Consider the following 16,099-nt stretch of genomic DNA (forward strand, 5'->3'; position numbering starts at 1 on the left):
AGTCAGATGGGGCTGGAAGGTTCTTTTCCTGGCAAGTGGGGCTATGACTCAGCACCTCATCTGAGTATGGGCTGGGCCCCAGGCTGGTAAAACTTCTTTGAGGATCTAAATCTGGCAGATCTGTGCTCCTTCCCCCAAGCTCACCTGGTCAGAGTGTGCCTCTGATTCGGTTCCGCAGACAAGCGAAGTTACTGGTTGGGATTACAACTTGGGCACTGCAGATATGAATGCAGTCTGCCAAGATCTGTGTGCTGGTTGTTGCAAGTCCCTCCCTGCTTGTCTGTCTCAGTCAGATTCCCAGTGGCTGGGCCCCACAGATTCCCCTGCAGGTTCCCCGGTGGTGGGAGATCAAAAGTAGGGTCTCCTACAAAGCAACCCACAATGCTGAAGGAGCTTGGTCGTCCCCCCTGTTTCTCTGTTCCCACTGAAGGAACCAGCGGCTCAGGGAAGACTTCTCTGCATAGTGTTGCACTGTCCTAGAGGAGGATCGGTGTGGTCAACGTGTAGCCGCTTCTCTCACCTTCTAATGGAGTCTGTCTTAATCTCTGAGGGGCAGGGAGTATTTCAGCCTTACCCTCATGCTCTAGGATTTGCTTAGTTGTGTCTTGTTCCTGAATAGATGTGAATTATTCTTCTCGTGAGAGGGAGTAAACTCAGGAATGACCTTGCTGCCATCTTGGTGACACCACTCTGATGCTTAAATTTTAAAAATTCTTAACACAAGGGCAGAGTTGGGGCTCAGGAGATGGTGGCTGTTGCCATATTTTGGTGTTTCTTTCTCCTAGCCTTGTCCTCCTGTGCCATCAGGAAACATTTCATTAATTCAAAGCGGACCTCAGAAATCATAGCTAACACAGAGTAAGTCTGTGAGAATATCCTTAAATTCAGGATTCAGGGCTCAGAATTAGGAGTAACTTGGTGATTAAGATCTCTAAGACAATCAAATGTAAAATCAAACAAACATTTTATAGCATGGGTCTTTCCAGGAAAAATTCAAATTTGGACTCATGGCACACAGGACTCTTTCCACCCTTGGTACCTGACCCAGACTTATCATTTTACCTCCACGTGGTGCTTTATTCTTCAGCCACATGGTTCACTAGTGATCCTCACAGTGACCAGGTTCTCCTTTCTTATATCCTTTCTTTACCAACTACTCCTTCAGTCTCCATTTGTCTGGATAATTTGAACTGATTCTTCAAAATTCACTTCAGATTTCTTCTCTAAAATTCTTTCCCTGAGGATACTCTGTGTGGATTAGGTGCCTATTCTCTGCATTTTCATAGTAACACCTATATCATGTGAATAAAATTGATCTTATCATAGCATTTTCACATGCTACGTTTTCATTATTCCTTGTCTTGTTTTTCTCATCCTCTGTACTCTCTAGGAGCTCTAAGTTGAAAAAAAGAGGGAACCAACAGTAAGCAAATAATCGTATTATTATATAGAAAGGGCAGTGGTATACATAGGGGTGTAGATGTGCTGTTCTTTTCCAGAAGTATGTCAGGTAGACTTAGAGGAGAATGGCCAGTGGGATATTTAGCCAAGTAAGGTAGCATAAGCAAAGAACGGAGATGGGAAACAGATGAGGTGAGCAGAAAATGAGAGGCAGATGAGGATAAAAGGTGACACCAGAGAAGTAGGCAATAGGCAAATCTCAGAAAGGCTGGGACTCCATGTTAAGTTAATTTCAAATCCTTGGAAGGCTTAAATGTGGGGGCTTGGGTAACATCATTAGATTTGACTTTAATATCAGTCTGTCAACTATGTAGAAGAAAAAGCCTAGAAGGACGGTGGCAGGGGTGGGGGAAGTCAGAAGGCTATTTCTATAGTGCAGTGAGAGATCATGAGGCCCTATATTAGAACATGTTAGAGCTGACATATCTGTGAGAACACCACGTGGAGATGCTGGTGACAGCTAGATATCCAAGTTTGCCTTAAGGAGGAATAATCTAGATTGGAGGAAGAGATTTAAGGATTGTCAGCCTGTGGGTGGTACTTAAAAACTTGGATGAGAAAGAGAGCTCCTGGAGAACATAAATACAGTGAGAAGTATAGTGAACCAAGGGTGGGCTTGAAGAGATCACCAACATTTAAGGGGCACAAGATTGTAAAGTGAAAGATAACTAGGGTGGTGCCACTGAAGGAGTTGGTTTAAAGAAGGAGGAAATGACCCACACACTCAAAGGTGGCAGCAGTCTAGTAAAATAAGGACAGATAAATATCTATTGAATTTGGCAGTCAAGCACTCGAAGAAAATAGCAACAAAAGGAATTTCGGTAGGATGGTGGGCAAGAACCATTCTACTTTGAATTTAAAGTTAATAAGAAGTGGAGAGATTGAACTCCTGGGGTGTTTGGGATGGTTGGGCAGACAGATAATAGGGCAAAGGCATAGAGAGTCATAAAATGAAAACTCTTCAGTTGATCTACCTCAGGGGGTCTAGATTGGATTTAAAAGGAAGATTGCATTTGATGAGTGAGATAATGGAATTTAAGATTTCAGAAATGAAGTGTTTAGAGGATAACAGGACCTAGGCCATGGCCTAGAGAATAGGTGACAAGAAGGCTAAATTCAGATTTATGATTTTGAGAGTAAAATATTCAATTACAATCGTTGATTTATTTTTTTCTTAGATTTCATTCACCTGTTGCTGTGACAGAAATCTTTCACTTAATTTTCCACTCTCTCTATTCCTTTATGGTAAATGTGTCCCTTAAAGACACACTATTACAATACCTTTTAAAAATCCAATTTGAACAATAAATGAGTATGTTAACTCATTTATATTCATACAATTACTTTACCACTAGGATTTAGGAGTTATCTTTCTCATGTTTTTTAATTACGGTGCTTTCTGTTTATTTACCATTTTTGTTTTAGCCTTCTTTGGACAGGTTAAGTTTCTCTCTCTCGTTACTCCTAATTTAAGACACATAGTTACATTTTTTCTGTAACTATATCATTGTTTAGCAATACCTATGTCATACCCGTAAGTAAAACTCTACCTGAGTACCTGGGTAAGATCTTATCTCCCTCTTGTTTTCATCTATCTTCCTAAATTGGTATTTTTAGAATATATATATTCTTATTATTTAAACCATAAACATTTTACTGTTACTCATTCTTATATTTTGCATTGATTTCATAGTTTTACTTAATTCTGATTCGTATACTTCCTGAAAGAGTGTTTTCCAAAGGTCAAAAACTTCTGAGTTTTTATACCTAAGAAAAATTTTATTTCACGCACAAACTTAAAGGATATTTCATTGGTTGTAAGTGTCTAGGTTGAAAATCCTTCACCTTTAAAACGTCAAATATTACCCTATCATCTTCTTGAACCCAGCATTCTTGAAAAGCTTGAATGTTGGTCTTTTGTAGACCTTCACTTTTAATCTCTCAAACCTTACAAACGCTTTCCTTTGTTTTCGAATCTCATACTTTCCATACCTGTTATCTACATTTTTATTTTAGTCAAAAAACATTATGTTCTTTAAAAAAATTACATCTTTCTTTGTATTTCATCATCTTCATATATCACTTTGAAGAATGCTTAATGCTTATTCTGCTGATTCATAATTGTTTTGTCTATTCTGTTAATTCTGTTTCCTCTGATATAAAATGTTGTGTTTGTTATCTTTCTTAAAATAGTAACTGGATTCAAAGGTGATTAATTATGAAGATTCCTAGAAGCAGTGAAGCAAAGTTTTGGGTTAGATTTTAGATCTTAAAATCAATTTAGGATAATGAAAGAGACAGTGTCTCCAATTAATTAAGGGAAAAGATACTCATGGAGGAGTCATGGAGAAATGAAGGATAGAGATGTTAAAGGCAAAAGCAGAGTCTCCAAGGAGGATAAACTTTCACATGTAGTAAACAAGGATTTTCTTCCAGAATAGGAGAAACCTGAGCATATTTATAGGCAAGAGGGAAAAATTACAGATGCAAAAGACTGGGTCATTTATGATGTAAGCTTCTAGAAAGAGAAAAGGACAAATGGCATGCATAATTTTACTGAAACTACCAGAATTACTCCAAAGTAAAGCATTTCTCATGCATTGTGTTTAGCAGCCTTCTTCCATCAGGCTTTCTTCGTATCTGTTCAGTACAAATTTGTTGTCCATTTAATGGTAGAATATGAATGAGAAAAATATCATGAAGTTAAAATTTGAGTTTGGTAACAATCAATAATATACATAAAAACTTTCAGACAGTAGACTAACCAGAAGAAACAAAACATATGTATTTATTATCCCAGATCCTTTAAAGATCTCTCGATGCACATGTAATAACATCAAAGTGCAGAACAGGGCCTAGAGCTGCACTCTGGAATATGGTAACCAATAGTCACATGTTGGTTTTTTTTTATATTTAATTTTAAATTAATTCAAATTCAATGCAATCTTTAAAAATTGAATGAAATTTAAGATTCAGTACCTCAGTAATATTAGCCACATCTTGAGTGCTCATAGCCATATGTGTTTAGTTGCTACTGTATTGGAAGTGCAGGTATAAGACATTCTTTCTGTTGCAGAAATTTTAGTTGGATGCTACTAGTCTAGAGGATTCTTCACTGTAAGTTCCTTGCCTACTATTTATCTTCGTCTCAAAAACCTCTCTTGCTCTTGCTAACTCTTCTGTTCCCACTGGCCTCTCACTCTTTCTCAAACACTCTGAGCTTGTTTCTACCTTGAGGTCTGTATTTTGTTTTGCTTTCTTTCAAAGGACTACCCTTTCTTCATGTTACTCATATCTCTGTTCAAATATCAGTAAATCCTTCCTTGACCATTTTCTACAGTAACACTTATTCCCATCAAGCTGTATCCCCAACCTACTTTAATTTCTTGAGACCAATGTTTGTTATTAAGTTGTTTAATTGTCAGTTTCTTCAATAGTTTGGGCTCCATGAGGGCAGACTTTGTGCTCCAGCACTAAAACAAGGTCTTGCAATAGAAATTGCTCAAAAAGTATTTATTAAATTATCATTTGAATAGTGTTCCCTTTTTTTGGCATATTACCTTTGGGAGTATATCTTAGTAGAATTCTGTGAACATTTGATTCTCTAAGGTCGTCAGAAATCTTGCTTAGACAATAATATTAATAGGAACAAAATACTTCAGTGAATCTCCGAGAGTTTACTCCTGGTCATTTCTGCATATGTCATGGGAAAATCAGAGTACTACAATTACGTAAATTCAACATCCCCACTATCTTTGCTCTCGTCATATTTTAAAATTTCACTAAAGAGAACATAACGGGTGAGAAGAGAGCTAGAGTTAGAGAGAAAGAGAGATCAAGAAGGACATGATGTTCACAAAATATAAGCTTTAAAACCTCCTCCAGCTGTAGTACAGACAGAAAGGAAAGCTGTTTTAGACAGGAGTTGAGAAAGGTAGTAAATAGCTGATTTAAGTTAGGGCTACAGAGTCAGATATCCAGAATTTCAATTCTAACTTTGTCACTTGTTAGTTATATAATCTGTAACAAGTTATTGAACTTTTTCTTTCAGTTTCCTCCTCTGTACAATGGAGATACTGATAGTATCCACTTCGTGTGGTTTTCATAAAGATAAATGAGCTGATGAATGCAAAGTATGTGGAATAGCTCCTTTAACATCTCCTGCATTATATGTTTGTTACTATTTAAGGTATCTGTGATTACTATTGTTGTTCATCATATTGTTGTTGTTATTATTATTAGTGATCAGTACGGAAAGATGGATAATACATTTCAATGTAGTTTTTATTTGTGTGGACTAATTGGCTAAAGTTTGACTACTGATATTTGAATATCCACTTGTAAGTTGCTTTCAAAATATTTTAAAAGGAAAATAAAATTTGTAGGAAGTCATCTCTATACATTAAGTATATGAGCTCTGACTTGAGGTAGTCATGATAACCACTCTATTTATGTAGATACTGATTTCCAAGGGACTAGCCCAGGGTGATTTGCCCAGCCATCACCTGCCATCTGGTAGAAGCAAATGCAAGGAAAAGCGACACAGATCAAAGAATGTCAGGATTACTTTATTTTAAGTTCTAAAATATTCTGGATTTTGATACACATGTAACCTTAATTTAAATATTCTAAAAAAAACTTCTAAAGATTGCTTAAAATTTTCTTACTGAATTCAGACTGAAACACATTTTATCTTTATGCACAATATTCTAAATATATTGTATTTTGCTAGATGGAGGACGTTGTTGAGGATATAATCAGTATGAAATCAAGTTTTAAAGAGAAAGGAGCAGACTCTTCTCTGCTAATGCAAAGAACAGTAAGTGTTTCCAGACCCTAGGAGACTGAATGAGATTGAATCAGTTAATTTCAATGAGATTGAAAAAAAAATAGCATCTGATGATTAAAAAAAAAGAAATTTCATTTGATTAGTAAATGGCATTTTCTTCTGCACTTTTGAAACAAGAACAATGTAGATAAATATTAGAAAATATTTATTGATGCAGAAAAAGATATATAATTTTATTGAGGAAGATAATTAGGCTTATACCATTTTATCTATCTACCTATCTACCTGTCTATCTAGTCTCTATAAATATTCATCTAATTATATATCTAATCTGCTATACCATTTTCTATGAGTGATGAGTGATTAATCTTCAGATTTCTTATTTGAAGCACAATATATCAGTATATTCTTATAAATTCAAGGCTAAATTTAAAATATTTTACCATAACTAATAGCTATCAGATTCAGAAGCTCTACACCTTAAAAAGGAAAGAAAAAGCTTATAACAACAAAAATACAACTTTATTTCTGAGCAAATACACAAAGGTTAAAGATGAACCGAAAAAATGTAGAACTGGCCTCACCCTACTTTAAGGCACGTAGGCAGACTTCTATGTTGAAATCACAAATTCCTGGAATAATATGCAATGAAGAGGTAGTATCTTATCTCCTATTTTGTTGCTGTTGCCTTCTCGTTGTTCATACATTAATCTCTAGAAATGAATCTGTAAATAGTGTACAAGCTCTTTCTATACATTTTGAAGCATTGTTGTTGGTTTGTTTATAGTTTGAGTTTTTAGAAAACATGAGAAAAATACGAAAGATTGTAATTTAATTGTTACTTTAAACATTTCATTTTAAAAAAGTGAATTCTGACAATATGGCATAATGTAGATTACTGTTCATCAGTAAGTCAGTGGGCTTAGTTGTGTTAATATTGATGATGGACATTTTAAATCTCAGACTTTAAGAAAAAAATTGGAGCAAGTATCCTTTTCTTTACTAATTCCCAAATAGATGATGTAAAGGAGAATTATCTCTTTCCTCCTTTTCTCTGGTACAAAGGACCTCCACTTTATAACATCACTAATATTAGTATAATCCGACAAAAATCAAATGAGGTTAAAAATCTAGTTTTTTATTGAAGGCTTTTTTTTTTTTTTAGAATGGAGTGACAATTCTTTCTACCTCTTCTCTCTTCAGATTTCAAGCAGCATAGTTATAGGAAATCTGACTAATTCTCTACATAAATATGCTATTAATGCTAATTTTTCCCTGTCTATTACCACAGCATGAGGTTACTATTTTCTTAAATAGTATTCAACTTCTGAGTTTGAGGAAATGATATTAATTTCTTGTAATCTTCTCTTCCTTGTATGTGGTACTTACTTCATTGAAATTGTGTGTTGAAACATGATCTTTGTCAAATTATCTTACTTGTTTTGTAGAGGCTGCATAGATGGCTTAGTCAGTGCAAACTGGGGACAATGAATATTGGAAATTTGGTTTTGATACACAGAATGTACTTTTTAAAAGATCAATACTACTGGCCTATCTGTACTTATATTAAGACGTATCTGCTGTTGGCCAATCAACAATCATTGACAAATCTAGATCTACATATAACCCAAGCAGTTCAATTAGCCAAATACTTATTTAATACTATTATATGCAAATCATAATACATGCTCTGTAGGGAATTAAAAACTGAGTGAGACACAATTCACATGTCGAGAGACTACATGACAGTGAGTCAGTGCAGTGAGGCACACCTGAGAGGCAGAGAGGGAAAGAATATGGATCTTGTTGTTAAACCTAAGCTCTAATTTAGATATTGTGCAAGTCACTTAATCTCTCCTAATTTTGTTTTCTTCTTCTGAGTTATGAGACTAATTAAAAATATTTATTGCCAAGGCTATTCTTATACTAAATCTTAGTATCCTGCATGTATTTACATATTTCAAATGCTAGTCAGAGAGTTGCCCTGGATTTTACGTAAAAGCCATGCTAAACTAAGATATTTTTGAAATGCACTAGTAAAAGATGATGTTTGAAACATAGTTATGAAGGAAAGTTAAGATTTTAAGAGGTAGACATGAAGGCAGCAAAGTAGCAAGTTAAGAGAACCACTTAGACAAGGCAAGAAAGGAGAAAAAAGAGAAAAAAGAGAATGTGTAAGAATAGCTAGTAGAGCAGAGATAGGAAATTCTGAAGGATTTTTTTATAGTTCATGTGGATAAAACTAAAGACCTGTTAGATTCAGAGGAATGCTTTGAGTAAGCATATTAGCCAGTGAACTTTCAGTTGTAGACGATAGAATTTGGCTCCTACGGGGCTTAAGTATGAAAAGAATTTGTTGATTCATGTCATCCATAAATTCCTCAGTAATACTGTATGTGGACATCCCTCCATAACTGTTATTGGTTTTTTTTCTGCACTGACTTTATTCTCAGCCATTGAGCAGACACTATGATAACCTATTCCTAGCTATGTACAGTTTTTCCTTGCTAACCCAGTCTTTTTTTTTTAGACAGCCACTCCTTCACAAGAAAAGGGAAGTTTCTGATGAATTTAAGCCAACTCTAGTGGCCCCATTTCCCTTGCCAGAGATTGTTTTCAGAATAAGCTTGTGTTGCAATTCTGGCATGTTGAGCAGGTTACTGGAGTCTTCTAGGAATGTTCTTTAAAGTCTTTAAAGGAGACTCAAGGAAAAGAAGGTTTTGCCTCTATGATGTTGTAAGACAATATAACTTATATAGCGATTTTATTGCCCAGAAGGTAAATAAACTGAGGAAAAACAAAAGAAACAAAGGGAGAGGAAAATCCAAGAGGAATGCAAAGAAATGCTGTTTACATGCCCCTGGAGAATTCTTTACCTATGGATTTCACACATTATGTAAGATTTTTTTCTTTATTTTATCAGCTTATTCTGTCAGGATTTTCTGATTGTCGTAACCAAAATGCATCATGATGAATACATTCAGTCGGCTTAAAAATTTAAGAGAAAGACAGCTTCCTTTTCCCTTTAGTTCCAGTTAAATCCCTGCGGTGATTATTTTTGGAGCAATTTTTGTCATATATCTATCCCTCAGCCAATTTTCTGGGTCTTGGGCCCACCCTAGAGCTGTGGATTGAGTAGCTACACACAACAAATTACCTAGATTAACAATGAGAACCAGGAGAACAGGAATTGTCACCAAAATAAATGTAAATGAATTCTAGAGAGGTTAAACCAACAGATGCCCATTATGGTAAGCTTCAAAAGTGAGGATATTCATCAATAATAATAGTTTTTATCAATTTTTCACTACTGTATCACAGGCACTTTTCTAAATATTTTATGTCTAGTTCTCTAGTTCTCACAGAAATTGCAAATCTCAGGAGAAATCTATTGATTGTGCTATTAGTCACTTTGGGATTACTTCGATGTGACTTAAGCACGAAACCTTGGATGTCACTTAGCTAAGATTAATCCCAGGACCACTGCATAGAGGCTTAATGAAGTTAGGCATGTTCTAACTTCTGCTGGTCGAAAACTTGGAAGCTACTGAGGGGAAGCTTGGACCACTTGTGGTGGTCCTTCAGATTTATCCAGGTTGAATGGAATAAATCAAGGTTTTCACGGATCAATTCAGCCCAGGCATTTCTGACCCAGATATGAATATTGAGTGATTAGTAACTAGACTCAGAATAATTAAGCATAAGTTACCTCTCAATTTCTATTTGATCAAGAGTTAGACACCTGTAATTAGTTCTTACTGTCACAACTATGTAAACTGGACTGAAAAGAGCCAACATGCAAGAAGAATTCAGCCAAATCAGCTGTGCTTTCATCAACACCTTAACATCTCAGTTTCTCAGTCTCCATAATGTCAGTGGTATTTTCTCTTGCCCATCCAACCATCCTTTCACGTGATGATATCCTAAATCTTGTTGTTATGTATTTTTCTATCCCATAACATTTTGATTTCATATTTTTGACCTCTACATTCTATTTTTCAGTGCAACTACTCTAGTGTTCTTACTTCACCAATTATTCAAGCTTGTGGAGACTCCACATAAATTGACTCCAGCACCGTTTTCAATAGCTATTATTTCCCACTCATGACATTTTGAAAATTTCCTCCTTAACCTATTCTTGGTCAAGCACTATATCCATTTCTCTTACAAACACTCTTAACATGTCCTCGATTTTCTTCATTTTATTCCCCTAAAAAAACTCCAACCTTGATTAAACTTCTTTTCATCATACTTTACAGCTTCACCTGAGAAGCTGAATGGATAAAATTTCACCACATTGCTTGCAGCACTCACATCCAATACATTGTCAAAATTTCACAGGGGCTTTCATCCCTACCAGACAATACCACAGCTGTTCTTTGGTATAAAAAAATTCCAGTTAATTGAGATGTAATTATACCTCCTCTTCTCTCCTCAAATTTCTATGATTCCCCATCCATTCTCTATTTTTCAGCTGATTTCTCTTTCACAACATATTTCAGAGAGGGAAATATGTGCAATCAAGTTAAGATTTACTCATTAGCTCTGTATCACAAATTCTACCAAACCATCTGTATCTGTTTTGATTTTCTCTGCCATCTCTTTTATTAGAATATAGTAATTGTCCCAGTTCATACTCTAAATCCAGCCCAACTACCTGTGTCTTAGATACCATTAATTCTTACCTTCCCAAGCACTTTCCCTTTCAAAATAGCAACTGCTCCTATATCATCAGTCTATTCTGATGTATTGAATTATAAATATCAGCATTAAACTTGTCTTTACTAAGATTTCTTAAAAATAAAACCAAATCAAACACTCCCTTAAAATATACTTCCTCTCTGGATATTTCACCATTTCATGACTCCCCTACCCACCAGAAAACTCTGCTTCCATTTTCACCCTGCTCCCATTTCCTTACTTCCTGTTCTCCACTCTCCAATACAGCTGTTGCCCTCACAATTAAAAGAGCTCCTAGAACCACCCAATACAGAAGCCAATAGTAAATTCTCCCCTCTGACCAGACTTGGTATCTCAGTGGCATTTGCCATTGAGAGTGTTGACCACTCTCTCATTTGTAAAGGACTATCTGGGATTCTGTGGCACCATTTTTTTTTTCCCACCGCCTTGCTGTTTCTTCCTCCTCTAATATACATCTAAATGCTAAAGTCCCAAAGCTCAGACTTCAGCCCTCTCTACTCATATATCCATATGTTCTATAGGTAATCTCAACCCTTCTCCAGCCCAGCTCTCTCCCCTGAACGCTACATGCTAGGCTTGTGTATTCTACTGCTACCTTGATACCTTTTGTGCTCCTAACAAACATCTCAAACTTAATATGACTGAAAAGAAGTTTTTGTCCCCCTCCCCACCCAAACCTGCATTTAGTTCATCTAGAACCACCCCTGTTCAAAGAAAAAAAAGTGATCTTTTCTTCTCTCTCTTACTTGTGCATCTCCACATCTATCAGTATGCCCTTCTAATCAGCATCCATGATTTCCTGAATCTCACGGCTTCTTATCAGCTCCTCTACTCTTTTCTAGGCTATTGTCATCTCTCACTTGAACTTCAGAAACAGACTCCAACCTAATATCTCTGCTACTTCTTGCCCCCTTACAGCTATTGTTCACACAGCAGCCAGAATGATCTTCACAGAGCAAAATTTAGATCTTGTTTCTTCTTGCTTAACATTCTATTAACTTCCTGAAACCCTCAGAATATAATCCAGACACGTCACCATAGTCAGCACTTCCCTTTAACTTTACCTCTGGCCTTGATAACCTTCTTCCTGCTCCTTGAACACTGACACGCATGCTATCGTTTTAGGACTATTGAACTTCCTTTTTTGGACTTGGAATGATTTTGTCTCAGATCTTTGCATGACTGTCTCTTCATGCTTCAGATTTTTAGTCAACATCAACTTGTCAGAGAGGCCTTTCACAATCACCCTAGCTGAAAGGCCCCATCCCATCATTCCCTAAACCAATATCTTATTTAATTAATTCCCTCTGACACTTAGGATTAGAGTTACAAAGATTATCTTGTTTATTATTTTATTCACTTATTTATTGTGTGCTCCCAAGCCCTAGAATATAAACTCCTGGAAGCTGTAGATTTTGTCTTACTCACTGCTGTGTCCCTGAAGCCTAGAAGAGTGACCTGTTCGTTATTTTGTTCTCAGCACCCAGCACAATGCCTGTCATATCATAGGATCTCAACAAATGTATATGAAATAAATACTTTAAAATTCACACATAATATTTGAAAAATTGTTCCCATTATACATTACTGTTTAGGAACTTCTTAATAGCAAAAAAACAGCAGCAACAAGGATAACAACAATAATAATGGCTAATAATAACCAATGCCTTGGTTACTTGCTATGTGACAAGGATTGTGCAAAATACTTTCCACGAAAAATTTGATCATCACAACAAACATATGAGATAGAGACTATTATTGCCTATTATCATTTTACAAATGAGGAAAGAGGCTTAAAGAAGTTCAGTAACTCACTCAAGTTCATACAGTTAGTGAATGGCAAGGTAAGGGTTTGCATCCAATTCTCTATGACAGCAAATGCAAAAATCCTACCCACTCTGCTGTGTCAGCAGCCTCCAAAGGAAGCTGTTTCTGAGAACTGTGGAATCTTAGGATTTGAAAAGACCTCAGCCTGATCTGATCCTCTGCCACATTCCACCCAAATGATTGTTTAGCCTCTGAGTTTAGATCTATCTCCCTATAATTTCCACCTTTTGGGCTTATATTCACCTCTTCCTTTCAGAGATGTGGTTGTGCATAGTCACTCATTTCTTTTATCATATATATTTTTTTTCAATCAGATATCTGTAAGTGCTTGTGGCATTTGGCAATTTCAGTAAATCGTTATAGTTCAAGACTATTTCAGAGATGAGGACTGAGTAAATATTAACAACCCTCTGTGCTTGGTTGGAACTTGAAAGGACTGCATAATACCAAGCAACTTTTGTCAATCACAATCTAGACCAGATTAGTCTTAAAGTCCAAGGAAGAACCAAAGTTCACCTTAGAAGTTTCTGCACAGCTCTCCCAGTTATTGTTTGCAGGTTTAAGGAAAAGAAAATGATGAAGGAGAAAGAGAAAACCATTGCTATTGTGAAGGTTATAGACACTTCAAAATTAAAACTGGTGAGCAAGTACATTTTGGAATTCTTTCAATGCTTGGAGATGAAACCACCTTAAATACTGAATTTAAACTTTATAAACTAATAGTCAATAAAATAAAGTATGTAGAAATTGAGCTTTGAAAAGCGTAATATATAATCTGCTGTGCTGACAAGCTTGTTTACTTACAAGATAGTTTTTAGTGCTCTGGTTACAGTAAAAATACTTTTATAGTCTATTTAGTACATAAAATTACTAAAAATAATTTTTTATTGTGACCTTCTTATAAAAAAAGTGAGGGTTCCACTAATTATTTTGGCAGTGTTTACATTAAATTACTGTTTTTATTAATTTAGTACTAATAGTTCATATGTATATAAAGTATATGATGCAAAAGCATTTATGTTACCATTCTCTGTTTTGTATTTTATCTTTTCTATTTGAGTTATAAGCCAGCTGGCCAAGGACAGGAATCTCCCACTCCCGCCCAACAGATTATTTTTATTCACTATAATAGAACAAAATAAAAAAACTCAGTGGGACTTCTCTTTTCAATGTTTATCATTCAAACCTCATAGCCCTGCTTTAGCAAATAAAATAAAGTTAGAGGGAGATCAATTGTGTGTGTCTTAAAACTGGAAAAATCTAGTTTACTATGTTTAAATGAATAATTACACAAAAGGAAAGAAAATAATCTTTTAAATGCCAGTTTTTTTTTATGTATGCTTACATTGTGTGATATATGCTCTCCTACAGTTCTCATTCTTTATGATTGAAGTTTATCTTCTTTCTATGCCTACAGTTATTCTATCTAATAGTCTCATGCTCACTTTTGCCATTTTGGGTTTACAATAAATGTCTTCAGAGAAAAGCAGAGTAGAGAATCCAAACAACTCAAAATTTCTCCTCAGTTTCCCATGAAACTCACATTAAATATTTGATATAGATATATAGATACACACATTAACATACATGTAAGGGTTTAAAAGTTTTTTTTCTTTTAGTATTTAAACTGAAAAATTATCTGGAAATATAATATGTAAATATATATACATATAAGATTTTCTTTCCTTTTTTTGTACTTATGATGAGATTATTTGGGAGATATCACACACATACCACATACACACATATACAAAAATATATATAATATATAGTGCATTTATGCATATTATATATTGTATTACATACAAACACACACACATATATATCTTCAGAAAGTTCTTAGGGTTTTATATAAATAATCAGTTTTCAGAAACAAAAAGAGTATATACTAGGTAACCGCTCTCTTGCTGAGTGAATATAAATGAAGACGGACAAAGGATAAAAAAATTAAATTATTAAATTTGTGGTCAACTTTACTAGTACTATGGTGTTTGGGTGAAGAAAAAATTAAATCAGGATGTGATAAGGGAGAGTTGGATATGGTTTGGACCTTAAGTTGAGCCTTAGAGAATAAGTTAGATTTTAATACTTAAAGAAGATGCAAGGACATTTGAGGTGCAGAAAACAGCAGTGGGAAAGAATAAAACTTAGAAAAACATACTCCAATGGCTTTCAACTTTTTTGAGTATTCAAAACACTTCTTACCATTAAAATTGTTAAGGCAAGGATCCTTCAACAATAAGATAATAAAGAATCCACCCTTTGTGTTAGCCAGACCTAGACCTTTTAATCCCAAGCCTTCTATTTATCAGACCTGTATGATCTTGAGATAATTACTTATTTTTTCAGAGTTTTAATTATTTTGTATTTAAAATTGGAACTTGCCTTATAGAGTTGTTAAAACAATTACTTGAGATACTGTTATTTGTCATTAGTATGAAACATGCTTAGCTTAATATCTGGCATAGAATAAATACTCAATTATCTATGACATTGCATATATGTATTATGATAATGCTTATATTTCATCATCTTTTAAAAATATTCTGCATATATGGATTCATGTGTTCTGTGTGGCAACATTCTTTCCTCCTATCTCCTCCCTCTGTGATTGTGGTATCATATCCAAAAGATCATCACCAAACCCAACACCAATATTATATTTTCTTCTGGGGTATTATAGCTTTAACTTTTATGTTTAAGTCTTTGATCAATTTTGAATAACTCTTGTATATGATGTAAGATAAGAGTCCAACATCTTCTGCTTGTGGCTGTCTAGTTTTTCCAAGATCATTTATTGAAAAAGCTGTCTTTCCTCCATTGAATGGTCTTGACACTCTTGTCAAAAATCATTTGATGATATATTTGAGGAATAATTTCTTAGCTCTCTATTCCACTCTGTATGTCTGTCTTTATGTCAGTACCATATTGTTTTGATGACTGTTGCTCTGCAGTTAAGTTTTGAAATATGTAAATGTGAGTCCTCCAATTTTGTTCTTTTTCAATATTGTTTTTGCTATTCAGGGTCCCTTGAGATTCCGTATGAATTTTAGTATGGGTTTTTCTATTTCTGCAAAAACCAGTTAGGATTTTAATAGGGACTGAATTTCATCTGTAGATTGCTCTGGGTAGTATCGTCATCTTAACAATATTAAGTTTTCTCATCAAAAACATAGTATGTCATTTCATTTATTTATGTCTTCTTTAATTTCCTTAAGCAATATATTTTTTTTTTAGTTTTAAGTGTCTAAGTCTTTTCCTCCTTATGTAAATTTGTTTCTAAGTAATTTATTCTTTTTGATGTTATTGCAAATAGAATTG

General features: G+C 34.8%; 1 protein-coding gene across 2 annotated transcripts in view; it reads left to right on the forward strand.

The window, feature by feature from the left end:
- Nucleotides 1-16,099, forward strand: part of TFEC (transcription factor EC) — a 165,457-nt gene that overhangs the window by 131,104 nt on the left and 18,254 nt on the right. The window contains exon 4 of one of the 2 annotated variants that reach the window (XM_015240837.3): nt 6,194-6,280. The exons of the other annotated variant lie outside the window; for it this stretch is intronic. Within the exon in view, the coding sequence (XP_015096323.1) occupies nt 6,194-6,280 (87 nt within the window). The remainder of the gene's footprint in view (nt 1-6,193; nt 6,281-16,099) is intronic. 2 annotated transcript variants of the gene reach the window in all.

The sequence above is a fragment of the Vicugna pacos genome, chromosome 7 (assembly GCF_048564905.1).
Source record: "Vicugna pacos chromosome 7, VicPac4, whole genome shotgun sequence".
In the NCBI taxonomy this organism is placed as follows: Eukaryota; Metazoa; Chordata; class Mammalia; order Artiodactyla; family Camelidae; genus Vicugna; species Vicugna pacos.